Genomic DNA, 22,889 nt, shown 5'->3' with positions numbered 1-22,889 from the left:
GATGGAACTCGCAACAATTAAAATATGTAATTAGAAAAAGAAACACAGTAACTGTACGATGTGCAAAGGACTTCCCACATACTGTACCAACCATACCAATACCTTCTTTCTTCTCCTAGTGCATCATAATTTCACTGCATTTTCCAGACTTCCTTCATGCCAAAGATTCATCTTGTGCCCAATCTATGTTATCGTAACTCACCAGCTTTCTACTCAGATCCATCTTTGATAGAGACTGTGAAGATTAATTTTATATGTCAACTTTGGGTTATGATGTATAGTTGTTTGCTTAAACACCAGCTAGATGTTTCTGTGAAGGAATTCTTTTTTTTTTTCCAGACGTGACTAATATTTACAACAATAGACTTTGTTTTTTCTTTTTAGGTCCACACCTGTGGCATATGGAGGTTACAAGGCTCAGGGCCGAATCAGAGCTACAGCTTCCAGCCTACACCATAGCCACAGCAATGCAGGATCTGAGCCGCGTCTGCAACCTGCACCATGGCTCACGGCAACGCAGGATCCTTAACCCATTGAGTGAGGCCAGGGATTGAACTTGTGTCTTCATGGATCCTAGTCCAGTTTGTTTACTGCTGAGCCACAACAGGAAATCCCAACAATAGACTCTGAATAAAGCAGATCACCTTCCGTAATAATGGGTGGGCCACATCCAGTCATTTAAAGATCTTAAAAGAAACTTAAAAGAAACGATGGAAGTCTCTTGAGGAGGAGGAATTCTGCCTCCAGACTGCCTTTGGACTTAAGACTATAATATCAACTCCTGCTGGAGTTTTCAGGCTGCTGGCCTGCTCTGCAGATTTTGGATGATCAGCCCCCATAATTGCATGAGTCACTTCCTGAATATACATCAACCTCTCTCTCTCTTTCTCTCTCCCTCTTTCTCTCTAATAATTTATATATGAATAAATTATATATATTCTATTGGTTCTGCTTATCTGGAGAACCCTAAGACAGAGACTAAAGAGCAAGGGAAAAATATTATTATTTGACATAATCAGAATGTATCCTGGAGTTCCCTAGTGGCTCATTAGGGCAAGGATTTGTCATTGTCACTGCTGTGGCACAGGTTCGATGCCTGGCCTTAGGTATGGTCAAAAGAAAGAAAAAAGAAAAGAATGAAGAATGTAATAAAAGTCATTAAAAAAAAAAAGAATATATCCTGATCTAAGAAACAGATTTACATCTTTTTTGCTGTTGTTGGAAATGGGTAGAGGGTGAACTATATCCAAGGAGAGTGGATTCAAGGCTTTGGGAGCCAGAACATACTTGATGTGTTTTGACTAAAAAAAGAAAAACACACGATGCCCTCCAAGAATTATCCTAACAGTCAACACAAGGGTGGCAGCGTAGTGCCACAGAAAGGACACAGCATCGAGGATCAGAAAGACTTAAGACTTTTATGCGTGTTGAAAAAATAATTTAACATTTGAACTTCTGAACATCTGTGAAATGGAGATAATGAAACTCAGTTCATGGGATTCTTATGAAAATTAAATGAGATTTATGTAACACGGGTCCAACCTCCAGTTAATACTCCAAACACTGCAGCTACTATAATTATTTTCCTCACCATTAATACATGTGAAGTATTGATGCCACATGGTTAAGTTTTCATGTGTTTAATTGAAAACCATTAAGATGCCAGTAGATAAGACAGACTCATAAGCGTCAATGTAATAGTGTAGTTAGACATTATAATGTAGTTATAGGAGACTCAATATCTAATGTGCTTCAGGCAACATGCTAGTGCCTTGGATACATAATCTTATTTAATTTTCACCACAGTGCTGTAAGGCATTTTTAAAAATTATTTTCTGGCTGCAACCAAAGTATGCAGAAGTTCCTAGGCCAGGGACTGAACCTGCACCACAACAGCAACCCGAGCCACTGCAGTGATAATGCCAGATCCTTAACCTGCTGTGCCACAAGAGAACGCCAAGGCAAGTTTTCCAAAGAAGGAAAAGTAGGATCCAAGAGGCAAGGAGCTCCTTTAAAGTCACTCTACTCTTAAAATATTTAAAGCAGAAATTCCAACCTAGGTCTGGCCCCAAAGCCTGTATTTTTTGGCCCTTTTCTGTACCACCACTGACTCCAAAGGTCAGCCCTTAGCCTACACACAGGGAGAACATTTGTTTGCTCATATTTAAATGCCCAGTGCCTTGCTTAGTGCCTGGCTTGCTGCAAACACCCACTACAGATCTGAATGAAAGAAGTAAATAAGGAAACAGTTCTCAAAGTTACTTTTTCCACATCTCCACGTTCTCAAAGTTACTTTTTCCATAACCCACGTTTGTCAAACTTGCCTGGATGGTGAATGAAACAGGTTCTTGGAACACTCTCCCATCCACAAGAAAGCCTTGGTTTGTCCCATCCGTGGCCACAAAAGTAAAGTGGTCCATCTGCGAGTCCCCTCCTGAGTGCCTGTAGGCCACACGCCCGCTGTCCACGTCCAGCTGAGTAAAGTTGTGTTGGAGCAGCACCATCCCCCAGAGGTAGAGCTGGCCATGTCGTGGGAGCTGGGCCACAAGGAAGGTGAGGTTCTCTGCTGGAGTGTCAGGGTCGGTCAGCTGAAGGAGGTCAGGGGACAGCAGGCCCGTGGCCCCTTCGGCCAGTCTCAGCCCCTTGTTCCTGGTCACCACAGGTAAGGCTCTGTCCACAGTCTCCAGGGTGATTTCAAACACCCCTGCTTGGTCTGCAGTCCATTGCTGATGATGAATCTGGCAAAGAGAGGCAAGGCAGCCTTCAACATAGATGCTTGTGTCACCATCTACTGGAATGAAATGATAACAATACACACCTTTACTAAAGACCACGCTATGTTGGGACTCAAATGAAAACTCAGATCTCTCAGAAGGATGCCATTCTAGCCATTAAACAAACCAGTCTCACTAAGTAATGCAGGAACAGACCGTTCTAACCCCCAAAGTATTTCCTCATCAACTCTGATGAGAGACTCACATGATGGGACAGACTAAGTCAATGATATTCTCAGGCTTGTCAGCACTTAGTATAATTCCTTTCCCCAAATAAGAACTTCCCATCCCACTAGACTCATTGCATGTCTTTAGAGTATACTCATCTTTTGCAATTGTATTTTCTTCTTGAGAGGTCAATAGGCCAAACTCTTAAGGTTGATCATTGGAAGCCCATCCAATAAAATGCTGAGTAGACTGGACTTGGCCCATTCACTAAATTCACTTATTTTTCTTTGTGCTTCTATATTTGCACCTGATTAGATATAAGGGGTTTATGTTGGACCAAGACTACTCCCTCTTTGAAAAAAAAAAAAAAGAAAATTAGAGCAGAAAGGTTTAGAAATGTGGAGGGAGGTCATAAGGCAGATAGGAGACAGAGCTGGAACCAGAACCCAGGCCTTCTGACCCCACACATTCTCCTCTTGCAGAGTTTTTAATAAACACTGGTGCAGGAGGTCCCATCGTGGCACAGCAGAAACAATCCCACTAGGAACCATGAGGTTGCAGGTTCAATCCCTGGACTAGTTCAGTCGGTTGAGGATCCAGCGTTGCCATGAACTATGATATAGGTCACAGACGTGTCTTGGATCCCGTGTTGCTATGGCTGTGGAACAGGCCAGCAGCTGTAGCTCCGATTGGACCCCTAGCCTGGGAACCTCCATATGCCATGGGTGCAGCCATGAAAAGACAAAAGACAAAAAAAAAAAAGTGCTGGTGCAGCAATCCACTAAGAAAGAGTCATGGTGCCTGAGTACCCCTGTAGACCTATAAAGAGAAAACTGAAGTGATACAAAACCAAGGCAAGCCACGTCTTTTCTATAAGTATAGGTTTGTGATATTATAACGTGCTCCTGATGGTATGGGTCACTGTCAGTCTCAAAATTAAGCTCATCGAAATGATCTTTAGAACATTCCAATGTATCATCTCTATTTGAAGGACAGTGGAGACTATTGTTTCATTAAGCCAGCAAAAGGCAATATTAAAAATCCAACAACCTAGGAAATCACTACTCTCCCATGGGCTTGACCCAGTCATCGTAGGCCAAAGAAACATACTTCAAAATAATCACACAATTGTGTCTATTTGTTCTTTTCCACTTACCAGTTGCTTGAAATGTTTCTGGAGGACAGAGACACTCATATTCCATGGACATAAAGTCATAGTGATAACATTAAACTGTCCTTGCAGGGGCTTCATTTTTTTTTTTTTTTTGTAGCACTGCACCTGCTGCTAGGGGTCAAATCAGAGCTGCAGCTGCTGGCCTACACCACAGCCACACAATCCTGGATCAGAGTCACATCTGTGACCTACACCACAGCTCACAGCAATGCTAGATCTTAACCCAATGGGTGAGGCCAGGGATGGAACCTGCATCTTCATGGGTAATTGTTGGGTTCATAACCCACTGAGCCACAATGGGAATTCTCATTTGCGGGTTCTTTTTAAAAACTAAAGATAGGGAGTTTATATTTATTTTACTCAAATGGAAAAATGTGACTACTAACTTTTTATTCTTCGTGAAATGTAAAAGCCCTTATCCTTCAGGGGTTGGAGGGCTGAGGCTTTTCTCTTGAACATGAAGGAACATTAAACCAGGTTGTGTGCACAAGATGAGTCAGCCAGGCTGCCGGAGGCCAAGGCCTCAGGGAGAGGAGCAGCTGGACAGAAAGTAAAGGGGAGATGAGTTTGGCTGATACAGGTTTTGCTTTGAAGGCGAGGCTAAAATGTCTGAGCTTTCTAATTATCTAGCTGGTAAGAATGCCTACAAGGAAAATAGGATGTGAGGCATAGAAAAAGAAATCCCTGTACCAAAACTTAAAACTGCTAAGTAAAGGGCTACAAGGAAAGCACGTTTTTGACATGTGACTTGTAAAGAAGGTAACCTGGGTTTTTTGTTTTTTGGTTTTTTTTTCCACAACATTATTTTTGTAGTTTGAGTAAGAACACTGAATTTACTTTAGAATTATAGATTGAGCAAAATCACATCATTTCCTTAAAACAAAATGATACATTTTGATAAATAGATTCTAAGCCAAAAGGGCAATTTCATTGCTGGATCATGATGTGTTTGCAAAATTCATTGTTTTTTAAAAAGGAAAAAAAAAAGCACACCTAGAAAAATATCTGTGTATGTCCTTCAAAATTTTATTTATTAGCCCCCTTGACAGTTTCCAAGGTCAAATGATATACATTTTTAGGGACAAAAATCACAGTCTCAGGAGGTTTTTCATGGAATTATGCCTTTATGCTGCTGGTTTCCTGTTCACTTTTTCTTGTTTCCCCCTTGGAGTTTTTCATCTGACTAGAAGTAAAATAAGGAAACTAGGGGTTCCCTCAGGGCCTCCAATTTCCTTTTCCACCTAACTCCTCCAGAAACACCATTCATTCTTCCAATTTTGCCCTCCTTTACAGTGAAGTGGCTGTCTATTCCCTACTAGGTCCCTACGTGTGGAGAGTTTTAAACTAGCTATTTAGAGTTGAGCACAAGTTGAAGCCAGAGTATAAGTTTTTTGGTATCAGCACGAATTGTGGAATTAACATCTTGGTGTACCATTAAAAGCATGTCAAATACTGGCAGGGAAGAAAGAAGCAGGAGGCGGAAAGGTCGGGGAGAGACAGCCCTCAGGAGCAAGGAGGTTAAGTGGGAGCCCAGGGGCCACCAGGGACTCATCAGACGTGGCCATTTTGAATATGTGATTCTGACTTTCCCCTCTGGAGTCTGAATTCCAAAAGTGTCCAAGTGGGTCCTCGAAGCTCAGTCTCGGGGTGGCCACATTTATCCATGAGTGTGTGACCTGTGTGAGAGCACCGAAGTTTTCTTATGATCCATACAGTCCATCTCAAACCCCTCCTTGCCTATGATGGGCACCTGACCACATCAGAAATCGGCAGCCTGCCATCAGGCAGATGGGAATGAGGGCAAACAGGCCAGGCACCATGAGAGGGTAAAAAATATGTTTACGGAGGCCCGTGTGCCCAGCTGGGACACCAAGGCAGCTGTCTGCATTGACCGAAAGCTAATAAGCCAGGAGTGAAAAGGATGCAGTGTCTAAACATGTCTGGATTAAACACATCACCCCACTTTCACAAATAACAATATAAACTCCTCACAGGCAGAGACATCATGGGAGAGAGAGAGGGTGAATGGTCACGGTTGGCTTCCCAGTCAAAATAAGCCTAGCAGAACCAGCACAACAAGGTCAGTGTGCTTTATGTATGCGAAGGTTGACCAGATGCTCCTACTAATGCTCCACCACCCCCCCTTAAATGAAAGCTTCCAAATACACATTCAAGTTTGAAAACAGTAGTGCCATTGCTGTTATGGCATCCATTCCACAGTTAAGAAGCTGGTGGTATCGAGGTAGCTTCCATGAGCGCATTTTATTTCATGTCCTTTATTACACTCCCCTGAGAAGAGACACAGCCAAGATGACCACTGTCTCATGAAATTTGGGGAATGACTCTTAGATTTGTGTGGGGTGCCTGCCTGGTCTGATTTCACCATTACCATGGTGCTTTCAAGCTTTCTGCATTTCCTGGCAATAGAGTTGGCTGAAGAATCTGCCATCTGTCATGGCATTTAAAAGATAAAAATGGAATCATAAATAGAGCCAGTTCTTCGGGAGAAAAAAAAAAAAAAAAAAAGTCCAGCCGGCATGTCAAAATGGAGGACATTAGCATGTTCTTTTAGTACCCGGCTGCCAGCCGCTGAAGTCAGCTTGCTAATCACTTGATGTCATCTGTCCCAGAATGTGCTGCCAAATCTTTCTTCCAGGCCAGCAGCACCAAACAATACAGGAGAAATTTATGATTCACAAAATATTTTTGCAGAAGGTAAAATCTGACCATTAAACTCCCCCATGTAATTAATGCTGCCATAGCTTACATTAAAAAAGAGAAGGGGGGAAATTCCCTGCCACAGAATTTATCTCTTCTACCCAGCCAAATTCCTTGCCAGATTTAACAGCAAGAAACATAAATTTAGGTGATTAGATTGGTTGCATATATTTAATTTTTAAAAAGCACCATGATCACACTTTCATTAAAACAGGCTTTCAGATTTGGTTTAGCGCCACTTGACAAACAACACAGTGGTCCATGATTGGGTGAGTGAAATGACCAGATTAAAATGAAGGTCTTGGGCAGATGCTGGGCTCTTCCATTATAAATATGCAAAACTGCTGGCCAAACATCAGAATGACACATGGAGAAGGTTCCTTCCCACAAGTACAAATTCTCCACACATTTTTGGTGCAATCAGGTGTAATGGAAAGAACTCTCCCAAATGAAATCTCAGCCCAAACTCAGCTTTGATACTCAGTTATGTCAATTTAGGTGATTTTCTTTGCCTATTGGAAACTCATTATGTCAATTTAGGTGACTTTCTTTGCCTCTTAGAAACTCAGTTTTCTCATCCATAAAAGGGGAACAAGCCATCTTTCTCAAGGTGGGGGTATAAGGCTTAAGGAAAATGATATACACAAAAAATGGTCTAGTATACTGCTAGATGCATTACAGGTGTTCATGCAGTACTAGCTTTCCTATACAGAGATGAAGAGATTGGATTAAATTCCATGCCTTTCAACCTCCGCTGTATATTTTCTCTCTAAAGACCTATTTCCTAATCTTGAGGCATTCCAACACCATCCTCACCATTTTTGCCATTTTCTAGAACAATGTCAATTCTTACTACATACTATTTTGCTTTTTTAACTCATTTTACTGCTTAAATAAATGTACTTGAAAAGAAATCTTTTAACTACTAAAAGCTGAAAGTTTTAAATCACAAAAGCTTAATCACCATAAATACTACAAAAATAAATACTGGAAAACAAACTGTTATTCATTCTAGCTAGATATTATTGGACAATGGCTTGGAGCCTGAGACCTGTATTCTTCTTTGCTAAAAAGGGAAAACAGTTAATATTGAAGAACTGTTAAGGACATATGAGCACCAGCCTGAGACTTTCTTCTTGAAACAGAAAGACTGAGAGACCTAAAAGGAAGTCGTCTCTCACTCTTGAATCCTTATTATTTATTGCCTCCTTCCTGGACCAGCCCACATCATTTGCATCTTTGTATCTTTGGTGGTACTAATCCCTCACTTTAGGAAACAGATCCACAGGCTTTATGCTAAAAGAATACCTTGCGCAGAAGCCCCATATTCAAAACAAACTAAAAATCAAACCACCAAAGACAAACAAAGTTCTCTCAGGACATTGAGATCCAAGCTTCAGAGCCCCCCAGGTCGGCTCCTTCATTTTCTTTCTCTGGGAGGGCCCCAGAAGGCTCCTATAAATCCTCAACCTCCTCATAACATACCTGGAAAAATGGACTGTACCAGACCAGAGATGGCTAGTCCCAAAAGCATCAGAACCCCCGGGATGGAGAGCTTTTTAAAAATACAGATTCCTGGGCCCCAAACTGAACTTACCAAAACCACCTCTCTGTGGTGAGGCCCAAGAATATGTACCTTTGTAAATCTCTCAGGTAATTCTCCTGAGGATCCAGAAATGTAGACACTTCTGGGAAGAATGATTTCTAAAATGCCATCTATTCTGACTCTGTAGATTTGAATTAGTAAATCATTCTGGTAGCACCAATCCTTACATCAGAGATCCTGTTTCCCAGTCTCAGCTCATCACTCCCATCTGATTAATACCTAATCAGTATTTCTCACCATCTTTACACATCTGTTCTTTGGCTTCCCCAGTAGGATCTCTGGTTTCTCCCATTTGGTCACTACTGTCTTCAGCAGACTCTCCCACAGGCACTGAGGGGGTAAAGCAGGAGTGGACAGGACCAAGATGTTCCAGAAATGGGTGTAAAATTAAAAGCCCTGAATCTGATATATATGGGTTAAGCCAAGAAACATCCACCCTCCATTAACAGGACAAAAAGAATCACCGTTGCTCTGGATAATTTCTCTCCTCCTTCAAGATTAATCTTGGTGTTGGAAAGACTAGAGGGAAAAAGGGGCACAGAAGCAAGACTATAATAAACAATGATAACAAGAAAAACAAAAACAAGTGTAAGAGTAGTAATAGAAGTCAGTACTAATCTTGTTCTTCCTGTGTACCATATATTGTTTGAAGAACTTTACATACATAAGCTCATTTAAACTTCTCAACAGCTCTGTGAAGCAGTTACTAAGAGCATCACATAAAAGCATTATTGGGAGCACAGGAGAACGTGCGACTTGAGGAAAACCAGAGATGTGAGTAATGGAGGCAGTAATCGATCTCAAGCCTGTGCCTCAACAACTGCTCTATACCACTTTGCAAGCCAAAGAACTGGTATGAAAAGTAATCCCCACCTCTCATGTTTTAGTTAATACCTAGCAACCCTCAAGCACTGAATTGGTTATTAAGATAGTGACCAACCAAATGATTAGCATTTTTTTTTTTTGGTCTTTTTAGTGCAGCACCAGCGGACTGGTGGGCTGGGGGTCCAATCGGAGCTATGCCGCCAGCCTACACCATAGCCACAGCAATGCAGGATCCGAGCCATATCTGCAACCTACACCACAGCTCATAGCAATGCCGGATCTTAATCCACTGAGCGAGTCCAGGAATCGAGCCTGCATTCTCATGGATACTAGTCAGATTCATTTGCACTGAGCCACGACAGGAACTCCCCAAATGATTATCAATAGAACGTTTGCGTGTTAAGAACATTTGTCTTAAGGAAAAAGATATTAGTTCAAACTGATCTGGATTTCTTGTTTAACAGTTTAACTATCCAAATCATCATTCCCAAAGCCAAAAGGACAAGTAAAATCATCTTTACTGATATTTAAACAGTGTTTATCATGGAAGACATATTGAATTGAGATAAATAACACATATGATAGAGGAAAATGGTATTTGAACATGGGGTACCTCAGTGTACCTGATAATTTATGATATCCCATCAAATGACATAACAGGTAGGCCACATTTACATTATTTGATAGCATTATTTTGAAGGTTGTATTCTGACATGGTAAAAATTATACCGGAGGTCAGAAGCCCTGCATGTATCAAAGATCAATCTCAGGGCCTCCTTCTTAGTAAAACTGGTAGTAAAACTCAGGATGAAATATATACAACAGTCCCCCCAAAGGCTAGTCTAGGGTTTCTGGGTTCTTGTCCCAGCCCTGGGCATCTGTATTTCCATCAAGGACCTTGTGTTCAGGCAGCTTTGAGAAGCACTAAATGATAGATCCTCTAGAGTTTTTCTTCCTTTATGTGAGTAGAAACAGACTTCAGTATTTTAAATGAATGTAGACTTTCATTGATATTATATCTTTGTCTTTTCAACAGATTGTTATTCCTTTCAGTGATTTATTTGATACAGAATCCTTGAACAGGTGCACAGCCCCCAATTATAACATTGTTTCCGTGGGGAAATATGATCCACTTTATGACAACATGATTTATGATATTGTTACCGGAACAGAGTGTGTCAAAAGGCACTGTCTGCTTATGCCAAATGTTTACTAGCAAACTCCTTTTCCTCAGATAGAAACACACACTCAAAAAAGAAGTAAATTGCTTTTCCACATCTCTCATTAGCTGGGATCCTCAGGTCTTCACATTTCTCTTCATGGAACAGCTTGCATTTAGATCTGCTTCGGTGTTTATTTTTAGACAACAAGCCCTAATTTCTTGCCTGGCTGCTGTCATTTTAATTGTGTACCTTTCCCTTGCAGCCATCTAGGGAGTGGAAGAAGAGCATATTTATACCCAAGCTGGAAGAGGATACATTTTTTTCCACTCCTTTGTCTTTCTAAGCATTAATCCAAAGAAGGGAAAGCTTTCCTCGGGGCTCACCTGAATGTGTCTCTGTGGACAGCTGCTGGGCTCTTATGTACATAGCAGACTGTCTGTCCTGCTATGTCCATTTGGCTGAAGCTAGTAATGGGGACTCCAGGATGGCGGACATATTCGACCTGGCCATATTGTGGTGGGGAGGTGATAACGTAGAGCAGTTCCTCAGGCTTGTCTGTTCCGTCCATGGCAAGGAGGGTGCTGGTTGTCAGGAAACCTCTGTCCCCTTTAGACACCACAAGTGGTTCTGTCAGGATGACAATATCACCTGCATGACAGATGATGGTGCGGTCAGGAACCAAATTTGAAAAAAAAAAAAAAATGGCCACAGGGAAGGTAAAAAACAAAGACCAAACTGTGCAGAAATCCAAACTAAAATGACATAGCAAGATTTCTATAACGAGAATTAGTAAAAAGAATTAGGCAAAAGACATGAACAGATTACACAGAGAAAGGAAAATACATGTAGCCAATGAAGAGATAAAAAGATACCCAATTCCACTAATAATCATGGAAATAGACATCAAGATCACAATATCTCACCGTCTCAAAACCCTTTAATTGGTAAAGATGCAGAAGTCTGATGATACATAGTGTTAAAGAGGATGTCGAATCTTGCATACGATTCTGGTAGGAGCAAAAACTGGTACACAATTGGAATTATTTTGTACAGAGTTGAACACTTACAGAGGCCTTGACCCTGTGATTGCACTCCAGCTGTGTGCTGGAGAGAAACACATGCACTTGTGCCCAGGAGATCTGTGCTAGAAGGGCCATGGCAGTTTGTAACTGAAAACATTGGAGACAACCCAAATGCCTTTTCAAAAGGTGACTGGAAAAACAAATTGAGGTCTATTCATACCACTGAATTTTGTACAGTAGCAAAATCAGCTAGAGGAATATGCAGCCGCACAGATGTAGCTTAATAGCATTTGTTAGTTAGATGAGCAAGTCCCAGAAAATTGTAATCAGAAGTAAGAAAATTAGCACAAAATTCAGGATGGTGGTTCTCTCTGGGGGATGGAAAGAGCACAAGGGTAGATTCTCTTTAAAAAGAAAAAAATTTTTTTCTTATATAGGTAGATTTCTGATGCTGTTAATATACCAGTCCTTGTATGTATGGTGGCTGCATAGGTGCTGTTATGTGTGTTTAAAAGAAGATATGAATGGGTGTCTGAATGAGCAACAGAAAAGAGGATCACACATAGACTAAGGATACAGGGTGTCACAAACTAGGGATTATAATCCAGTTTTGCTCACCTGAGGTTCATTTAAAAAGCGATCATAACTAAGACATTGTTTCTACTTTGTTCCAGGCACAGGGTTAAGGGCCCTTACAACTTCACACCAATGCTGTGAGGTAGGCTATTGTCCTATTTCTCAGGCTATAAATGAGGAAACTAAGGTATAGAAGTGTTAACCAACTTGCTCATGATTATATAACTATGAAAATTGAGGCTAGGACTAGTACTAAAGCCATGTGATCCAGGAACACAAACTCGTATCTTTTATATTGCTTCCTCTCTTTAATATACAAGGAGTTCTTACAAATCAAGACTACAGGATAACTATCCAAAAGGAAATATGTGAAAAATAAATGTTAAGTCATTACTAAATTAAAAGTACAAATAGTCAATAAAAATTTGAAAAGATATTTAGTCCTATAAGGAAACACACAATTTGGAATTAAAATTGTATAAAACTTAAAATGTTATTTGGAAAATGAAATATTAAGAAGGTATAATTTTACCTGTGATTCTTACTGAAGAACAATTTTGCTGACCTCCACCCCCTCAGGGCATGTTTAGCAATGTCTGGAGACATTTTAGTTGTCCTAATGGAGTAGCAGGGGTGGGGGAGCAGTAGCTACTGGTTTCTATTGGGTAGAGGCCAGAGACACTGCTTAAAATCCTGTAATGGGGAACTCCCATTGTGACTCAGTGGTAACGAACCCAACTATTATCTATGAGGTCGTGGGTTTAATCCCTGGCCCCTCTCAGTGGGTTATGAATCCAGCATTGCTGTGAGCTGCAGTGTAGGTTGCAGACATGGCTTGGATCCTGTGTTACTGTGGTTGTGGCATAGGCCAGAGGCTACAGCTCCAGTTCAACCCCTAGCCTGGAAACTTCCATGTGTCACAGGTGTGGTCCTAAAAAGAAAAAGAAAAAAACCTATAATGCATAACAAAGACGTATCCATCTCAAAATGTCAATATTGCCAAGACTGGGAAACCCTGTTTCCAGACGAAATTGGTCTTTTACCTATACTGTGCTTTTAACTCAAAATACTCCCTTAATGTGACACATGACTATCTTTCAGCCACCAGGATGTGGAGAAGACAAGCAACCCAACCTCCACACCTAACCCATGGAATCCTCTCATTTTCCTCCACATCTTACTCCCAAAGTGCCTCCAAGGCCTCCAGAAGACAAAGAATTCTGGCTGGAAAGAATCCCCAGGTGACTGCGTGGAAAAGAACTCTCCTTCACTCCCTGAATAATGCATTGTGCAAAGGCAATGAGAAGATAGTCTGCCTCATGCATGAGTTGTCTGCTCTGACATTTTATTTGTATTATGTTCTGCCTGGACAAATACTTGTGATGAATGTAGTCTTACTTTTGCAGAGAGAAATAAATGTGTACAGCACCATGTAGCTTATCTGAGAGACACTTATTACACATCTTCCAGGAATGAAGCAAATAAAATATATTATGCAGCCCAAGATAAAAATCTCAGAGTAAATCAATTTGGCTTAAATTTGTTTTAAAAAATTCAAGACAACCATAATTTTATGACACACATGACGTATGACTTTCACTGCACTTAAACATTCAATTTAATTTAACTCTGAGCTTCCTGGAAGCCAAGGCAAAAAAGGAGTGCATTCTGTCAATCAAGCATGTACTGAAGAGTTAAGACTATGTATGCTTGGTCCTCCTGAGAATATATAAATCCTTTACTATATGGATGAAGATATGATCTTTACCCTCCTCACATAAGTTCTAAGCAAAAGTATAGGGTAGTAACATTTGAGAATCAAGGGCATACACTCTTTCTTGCTGAGCTTCCTTTCCACTATTTTTTTTTACTCTCTTCCTTCTACCATTTATCTGCCACTGAGTCCTATCATGCAAATGGTCCGCTTAATTAATTCAATTAACACCTTTGTTGCTAAAGCGTATGTGTTAGGACTCCAAAGTGCATACATAGACTAACAACTTCCAACCTTTTCAATAATAAAATTCCTTTTTATTATTTCTTTTATTTTAAAATGCATTTATTTGTATTTTCTTTGTTGTTATTACATTAGAAATGTTTTTCCTTTCAAACTCCATTTTCAAGTAATGATTCAATTCTGAAGATAAAACTAGAGTTATAACATTGATTTGGTAAAAATTTTACTTAAAGCATAAAGCTCTGACAGTCAAAGTAGTCTGTGTAGCCATTATGGTGCACAAGGTTAGATTTCCGATAGGCCTTTTGAAATACTGAGAATAAGGAATGTACTGGCTGCTCTCATAAACCTCACAGATCTCAGGCAAAGCAAGTGAGGTGCCCTATGATCAAATCATAAGTGATAGAATTTCAAATATAAAGGATGGGAGTTCCCTTCATGGCTCAGTGGTTAATGAACCTGACTAGGATCCATGAGGATGTGGGTTCAATCCCTGGCCTCGCTCAGTGGGTTAGGATCTGGCATTGCCATGAGGTGTGCTGTAGGTTGCAGATGCGGCTTGGATCCAGCATTGCTGTAGCTGTGGTGTAGGCCAGTGGCAGTAGCTCCGATTCGACTCCTGGCCTGGGAACTTCCATACACCGTGGGTGTGGCCCTGAAAAGCAGAAGAAAAAAAAAAAAGAGAGAAAACAAATAAAAAGGATGGAAGAAAGAAAGGAAAGGAAGGAAGAAGGGAAGGGGAGAGGGAGGGGTCATCTCCTGAGCGCTTACATCATCTCACTTCCGATTGTAAAAGTTGGGTCCCAATAAACCCTGATAGAAATGCTTTACCTTTTCGCATATCCTTGATGGTGATGTGACACTCAAATGAAGGTGATCTATTGTCACCATCCCAGAGGTAGAAGGTGAAGCTGTCTCGGTTCTGGGAATCCAGTGCCCCGGTGTGTGTGTATCTCAGCAAGTTCAGATCCACTTCCTCCTGAGTGCATTTCATGCCAGGGTACAGAGGGACCCAGTCCCTCCCTGTCTGAAAGGTGCCAGAATTAGTCAGCTGCCCATGGTTTTTTTCCACCCTCAAGCTGCGTTAGTGGACATTTTCCATATCCTCTGAAAAACTTCCAATATAAACGATATTTCAGGAAAACTCCAGATTTAATTTTTTTGTCATTCTATTTTATATTTTCCATTGAAAGGAGTATATTAAAACAATTTTAGACCTTGAGGAAAAATGAGTTTTGACCAAAAAATTTTTGACAAAGTCATGTAGCATTTCAACAGCAGTGCTACTTTCGAAGTATTTATCATAAGCAGTCATGTCTAATTAAATATTCCAATTAATGAGAGCAGGTGTGTCATCAAGGTGTTGGAATTGACCCTTTAAAAATTGAATGTTTTTCATTTGGGGTTTCTTTTTTTAGTTCTTATGATTGTACAACTAATAAAACCTATTTTTTCAAACTGGTTTGTCACTGGGCTTACCTGAATAGATTGGGTATACTTACTCCTCATACATTTTTCAGGCTTACTAAAGTCCCCTGCAAATTACCAAAATCCCTATCATTCCCTATATTAATACCCTAAGTCAAAACAAAAATAACCACAAATATTATGTATTATTTATCTTACTCTTCTAAAAATAAGCAGGCATTAATAAAGCACATAGTCTGTACAGAATTGTGTAGAAATTGCGGCATTTTGCATTAAAAGAGGTCCTCTAATACAACTGAGAGTATTAGAAAATATGGTTATAATAAATCTGTATCTGATTAGTAATTCTATTGTTGTTCTCCTAAGATGCATAGCTTTTCTTAAGAAGGTCTTGTAAAAGTCCTTTGACGTAATTCGAGAAAAACATCCTCTCAAAAATTTACTATATGGTAAATTTACTATATGGTATTATCTTGAGCTTTGCCTGTCTGGCTTGAGAGATGAATACAGAAATTTAGACCATTTGTCTTTTTATTTCCCTTGATCTGTTACTCCACAGACCCCCAGTTTCTAGAGAAAAGGCTTTGCTCTCCTCTCCACTCACTGTGTTACCACTTCTCATTATGACTTCTTATTTGCTAAAGCTCCCTCCTCTTTAATGTTTGTGTCTCTTCAATGTCTGCACACAGTTGTGTTCTGCCACAGTGATCACTGGGTGAAAGTTAATTACATTGTAATAATTGTACTCATTGTTTGTTTTCATCCTAAGATCTATTTGTAAATTTCATCTTTTAAAACAGATTCTCTTCCAAAAGTTTTAAACCAGACAGCTGGCAACTCCACTTAATATTTTTCTTTATCGTCTTTTCCCAGAAAGTAAATACAGAAAAAGATATTTTTTGCTCTCCCTCATCTCCATCTCATTCCCCACTTGCCCTCCCAAGTGCAAGCTTTGACTTGACAAAGTTATTGGCAAGTCCCAACAGGGGAAGAAAATAAGAGTCAGGTTCAAAATGGGAAAAACACAGGAAAGCCAACTAGAAAACAAGGACACTTGAGGAAGTCCAGGAGGTCTGATTGCTGTGCTTGGAGATACATGGAGAACCCCTAGGGAGCTGGGACAGAGCTCTCTGGAGCCATCCTGGGAATCTGGACCCATCTGGATTTTCACAAAATCCAAACACTCCAGTTCCCATGCCACTCACATGTGTGTGAGCTCTCACTGCATTTCTGCATCATTACTCTTTGAAATGAAATAAGGACACAGCTACACCTCAATTTAAATCAGTGATGGTTCTTCACATTGATTCTCTTTGGTGCCCACAATGGCAGACCATCAATCTTTATGTCCACCAGATATTTATTTTTGAAAAAACAGACTTCTAGAGCAGTTGTTGTGGGTATCAACAAATACACAGAATGCATTCTTGTTTTTCTCAGGCTTATCTACATGACATTAAAAGTTAAGTATGCAATCAAGTAATCACACTGGAGATGGTTGGTGGTTATTGATACTAGCTGTAATCCACCATTCAAATAGTTTGATGGATTACTCAAGTGACCTTCTCAAGTGACTGGGCCATAATTTGCATTGGGCTGATCCTTGGGCATCACACACAAAGTCTGAATCAGACCTGTGAGCACCATTTGTTAAAAGACCATCTTTTCTCCACTGTATTACCTCTGCTGCTTTGTCAAAACCAGTTACTACACTTTTGTGGGTCTATTTCTGGGCACTCTGTTCTGTTCCACTGATCTATTTATTCTTTTACCAAACTCACATTTTCGGACTTAATGTAGTTGTACGGTAAGTCTTGAAGACAAGTAGTGTCGGTCTTTCAGATTCATTCTTTTATATTATCTTGGTTATTCTAGGTATTTTTCCTCTCCAGATAAACCTTAGAATAAGTTTGTTTATATCCACAACAACTGCTCTAAAAATAAAGTCTATTTTTTTCCAAAATAAATATCTGGTGGAAATAGGGCTATCTCAAAGAATAGCTGATTCTCATCAGAAACTAGATAACCTTCTTTACCCTAGTAACTCCCTGCCCTCCAATGCAGATACAATGCCAAGGGGAAGGAGCAATGAAGAATTTTGACTTTGTCTGGATTTACCCTGAATTGAGTAAGTAAATTTAGAATAGTGTGAGTTCACCCCAAACTAGGAAAATTAAAATTTCCACTTCTGGGCAAAAATGGCTATTATACAATAAATTAGTTGTAGAAATCTGCATTGAGAAAATTTACACCTGTTACTTCCATTTTGAAAAATAAAAGTAAAAAGGCCACTCACCTTAAGCTGAAGTTGTCCATTTTGGGGAAGCCTTTCAAATACATAGTAAATCTTCTCCCTGGGTGAGTCTTCATCTATGGCTGAAAGAATAGCACTCGAAATAATACGAGTTTCGCCCATATTCATTGTAATTTCAGCCTTCCTGTACAAAGGAAGATGTCTGGGTTAATACAAAAAAAAACCCCAGAAAATACCACTTTAGCAGGGGACACATAAAATGACTATTATAGCACTCAACCTTCAAAAATCCAAATCCAATACAATATCCAAAGTACAGAAAATGATGGAGTCCCCTGGTAACCCAGTAGTTAAGGATTCAGCCTTGCCACTTCTGTGGCTCAAGTTTGATCTCTACTTCTGAGGACTTCCATATGACTCAGGTGGACCAAAAAAAAAAAATTACTGAAAACAATGAGGCAGACTCATGAAATAAGCTCTCACCTCACCTTATACGTCAAGGTCCTAAACACAATTAGTCAGCAACAATGATATGATATGAGGTAATTACATACTTCTCTTTACTGGTATAGAACTTTATAATTTTATGTTAAAATTTACTTTATTAACTGATTTTATTTCCAATATTTTACTTGATATAACAACAGCCCCATTAAATGGGGCAGGTATGACTATTCTAGCTTTATAGACAGAAAAGATGAAATGACTTATTTACAGGCATTCTGTTACCTTTTATGATGGACCATTAAGATTTTGGTGATCCTTGGTGAGCTGCATCTTCTCTACATTACCCCTCTCCTCTTCAGTAATATTCTGGGTAACTAGCATTCTCTGCACAGCAATTCATCTTTTCCAAGTGCTACAGCTGCCAGGTGAGCTCCTAGCATCTTGAGGAGAAGTCTGGGACAGCAAGCAGCTGCTGCTTCTACCATAGATGCTGCTGTGGGTTTCCCGTGTCCCATAAAGTGCTGCTGCTTTCACAGCCAAGATGGCCGCCTTCCCTGGCCTCACCAAAGTGAGGAAGGGATTTCTCTCTACCTGTGTTTCTAGCCCTTGGTTTGGATCATCACACAAGGCCTAACTCTGTCCAACTTGACAATTTGTTTCTGAGGAAAACTGGGAAGTTTCCTTGGGATTCGGATCAAGGACCTTTGAGTAGCATCAAGTGGCCTTCTCAACAGCCTTCCACTCCTCTGCTGAGAAGCCAAAGCCCAAACACATCAGTTCTAACCTTTTTTACTAGATTTTTCTTGCCTACTCACAACAGGCATTTTCCCTGGCAGAAAGAGGTGACTTTTTCCTACCTTATTACCAGAGAATACTAATCCTATCATTCAAGAAGGCTAATGAATCCATTGGTTTGGGCTTACAGAGATTAGCAGTGCTTTTAATAGAAAGAGGTGAATTGAGACAGGAAGCCAATGTAATGAAGATGATAAGGAATCTGGTAGAAAGAAAGTGCCAAAATTAAATGTCAGCAGAGAGAAGAAAGTATGTCAGAGTCTGAGTTACCCTGAAGGGGACCCTGGGACCAAGACTTTGGTGCAGGTAATTTATTTGGGAAGTGATCTCAGGCATAAGCGAGAGGGAATGAGGAGTGAGGGAAGGAAGAAGGAAAAGGCAACAAAGGGTGTCTTTATTACTATGGGCTCAATCCTGCTGGGGGTTCTTTGAAGAGCTATATAGAATTTGCCTTGAATTGTGCTTCTGAAGAATGGGAGGCTGGGACACTAGCCAGCTGGGACACTTATCCACTAGCTCTCATAAGCAGAGGGCTGCTCTCAGAGTGTTTTCTGCTGTGCCATGATGTGGGCAGAATGAGCCACTAGTGCTTCACAAAAAGCCCAGAGACAGAAAAGCAGAGCATTAGAGGGACTTAAGTAGGACAGTAACCATGTGCAGGGTACATTTGTCAACAACAAAAAAGACCAAAAAAAAGGAAGAAGGAGGGATTTTTTTTGTTTGTTTTGTTTTTTTTGTGTGTGTTTGCTATTTCTTTGGGCCGCTCCCGTGGCATATGGAGGTTCCCAGGCTAGGGGTCGAATCGGAGCTGTAGCCACTGGCCTACGCCAGAGCCACAGCAATGCAGGATCCGAGCCGCGTCTGCGACCTACACCACAGCTCACGGCAATGCCGGCTCGTTAACCCACTGAGCAAGGGCAGGGACCGAACCCGCAATCTCATGGTTCCCAGTCGGATTCGTTAACCACTGCGCCACGACGGGAACTCCCTGAAGGAGGGATTTTAAAGCAGGGATTAAGAGGACTTGGTGACTCTGCAGATGAAGTTATTCTGGGAAGTTTAATAGCAGGAACATAACAGGAAATATTAACTCAGATAGGGCTGAATGAGTGCCTTGTTATTTTACCTTTCTGCTCTCGGTGAGGATAATAATACCTACTTCACAATTTTGGTGAGGGTTTAAGAAACAAAATATGTGAAAGGATCCACTATAGTGTCTGTTACATAGTAAGCATATAACACTGGTTTTCACCTCTCTCACTCTTAGATGAAGTGAGGTCATCAGCAAGGAGAGGTTTTTGGGTTTTTTTGTTGTTGGGGTTTTTTTTGCTTTTTAGGGCTACACTTGTGGCATATGGAAGTTTTCAGGCTGGGGTCAAATCAGAGCTACAGCTGCTGGCCTATGCCATAGCCACAGCAACGCCAGATTCAAGCCATGTCTGTGACCTACACCATAGCTCACAGCAATGTCAGATTCCCAACCCACTGAGCAAGGACAAGGATCAAACCCGCATCCTCATGGATACTAGTTGGATTTGTTTCTGCTGCACCACAATGGGAACTCCCAAAGAGGCTTTATAATACCACAATATCCTTCATGTTCTCATTTTTATAACCAAGATCATGCCAATCCCACACTGCAGCTAGAGAATCAGGAAATAGACATTTCTCTTGAACACTCTTAGGCAAAGTGATAACTGAGATGCAACCCTCCAAAAAACTATCTCCAGTATTTCCCCATAATGCTTTCTAAGGGCCTGACAGGTGGCCCATAAAGGAACAGCAGGAGAATTTGCAGGATTAGGAAGGGACTTGTTTAAGATTCTCTTGTCTGCAAAGTGGAGGCTTTGGAAGTTTACAACTTACAGAGATTAGTTCGTTTCCTGATAAAAAATTGGACTCTCTGCTCAATGCCTCTCACTGCTGCACCATGGAAGAACTCAAAGAGGGATCAAGAAGCAAACACTTCTCTCCACCCAGCACCTGAGAAGGGTTGGGCTTCTTAAAGGTCTAACTTGAACAATTCTGTAGAGTTTCTAATTATAAGAGAAAAGGTTAGAACTATAGATACATAATTGATGATGACTCTGTGCCCTATGATCAAACTCTGATCAGCTACATAGAGAGACACTGAGAAAGTCTACAATTAATAAAATCAGTGCAAAATTTTTAGAAAGTGATCATTTGACATTGAGTTCTGTGGGTGTTAATCCATACAGAACATAGTCGAGGACTGGGAGACAGTGAAATACTAAGATGATGAAAGAAGTGGCACTCTTAGTTCAAAGTTTGAGTAAATCCACAGTGAAGACTGTCTGTAGTTAATATTATCACACTATAATTGAATCTGTATATTAATGACATTCTGGGGGGTGTGCAAATGGTTAAAAAATTTTTTCATTTATATTGATTTTTATTTTTTCCATTATAGCTGGTTTACAGTATTCTGTCGATTTTCTACTGTACAGCAAGGTGACCCAGTTACACATACATGTATATGTTCTATTTTCTCACATTATCATGCATTAATTGTTATTTCCCCAATACAATTATTTCTACTGTACAGCATGGTGTACACATACATATATGCATACATATATGCATTCTTTTTTCTCGCATTATCACACTCCATCATAAGTGTCTAGACATAGTTCCCAGTGCTATACAGCAGAATCTCATTGTTAACCCATTCCAAAGGCAATAGTTTGCATCTATTAACCCCAAGCTCACAATCCACCCCATTCCCACCCCCTCCCCCTTGGCAACCACAAATCTTTTCTTCATGTCCATGATTTTCTTTTCTGTGGAAAGGTTGGTTTGTGCCGCATATTAGATTTCAGATATAAGTGTTTAAATACTGAATACCCTGTTTGCTCCAGACTGTCTGTTCAGTCATTTTAAATTATGTACAAATAAGTAGAACTTTTAGAGGAAAATCAAATAATTAAAAGGGTAATTTGAGAACTGGCAAGGATAGGTTCCATTTTTTAACATTTGCAGGAGCCATCAATGACATGTTTCTCTGTATAGGACACACATTCCATGTGCACCTAGTCTTCTAGACCTCAGAAGTCTATAGAGAATCAGAAACAGACTATTTTCAAATAACTTACTTGCTCAGTACTGGTTTCTCATCATTAACTGGAGTGACCACTATAGAAATGGTTTTAAATATCTTATGTTTCCCATCTGACAACTGGATTGTAAAGTCATCAGCAAGGCTCTCTGAATCATCATGTACATACATCAACCTCATTCCTGAAAGAAGGGAAAAAAGAGAGAAAGTAAATCTTTTTTATGATTGAACTATTACAAAGCATGTCACAGATAATTTGTTTTCATTTCCAAGGCACTGTTGTCAGCAAGAGCTCATTAATCAGCACAAGAAGTTGAAATTAAGCTGCTTTATGAAGAATACCCTTTTAGTTCATTAAAATTCCTAATCTACTTATCTGTTGGATGATTGTGGTAGGAAGATGTGATATATATATATGCAATGGAATACTACTCAGCCATAAAAAAGAACAAAATAATGCCATTCGCAGCAACATGGATGGAACTAGAGATTCTCATACTGAGAAAGTCAGAAAGAGAAAGACAAATACCATGTGATATCACTTATATCTTGAATCTAATATATGGCATAATGAACCTTTCCACAGAAAAGAAAATCATGACTTGGAGAAGAGACTTGTGGTTGCCAAGGGGCAGGGAAAGGGATGGATTTGGGTTAATAGATGCCAATTCTTGCTTTTGGAATGGATTAGCAAAGAGATCCTGTTGTGTAGCACTGGGAACTATGTCTAGTCACTTATGATGGAGCATGATAATGTGAGAAAAAAGAATGTATACATGTATGTGTAACTGGGTCACCTTGCTGTACAGTAGAAGACTGACAGAACACTGTAAACCAGCTATAATGGAAAAAATCATTATATAAAATAATAAATTAAAAAATAATAATACAAAAAATCCTATTTAA

The 22,889-nt window shown here is 40.1% G+C and overlaps 1 protein-coding gene across 1 annotated transcript in view; it reads right to left on the bottom strand.

Moving 5' to 3' along the window:
* The window catches only part of FREM1 (FRAS1 related extracellular matrix 1), a 187,964-nt gene that overhangs the window by 50,519 nt on the left and 114,556 nt on the right, over positions 1–22,889 (bottom strand). Inside the window, 6 exon segments of the mRNA XM_047767629.1 lie at positions 2,325–2,707; positions 2,710–2,738; positions 10,812–11,076; positions 14,815–15,010; positions 17,708–17,849; positions 22,021–22,165. Of these exon segments, the coding sequence (XP_047623585.1) occupies positions 2,325–2,707; positions 2,710–2,738; positions 10,812–11,076; positions 14,815–15,010; positions 17,708–17,849; positions 22,021–22,165 (1,160 nt within the window).

Source organism: Phacochoerus africanus, chromosome 2 (assembly GCF_016906955.1).
Source record: "Phacochoerus africanus isolate WHEZ1 chromosome 2, ROS_Pafr_v1, whole genome shotgun sequence".
Classification (NCBI taxonomy): Eukaryota; Metazoa; Chordata; class Mammalia; order Artiodactyla; family Suidae; genus Phacochoerus; species Phacochoerus africanus.
This window is presented reverse-complemented; position numbering and strand designations above follow the sequence as displayed.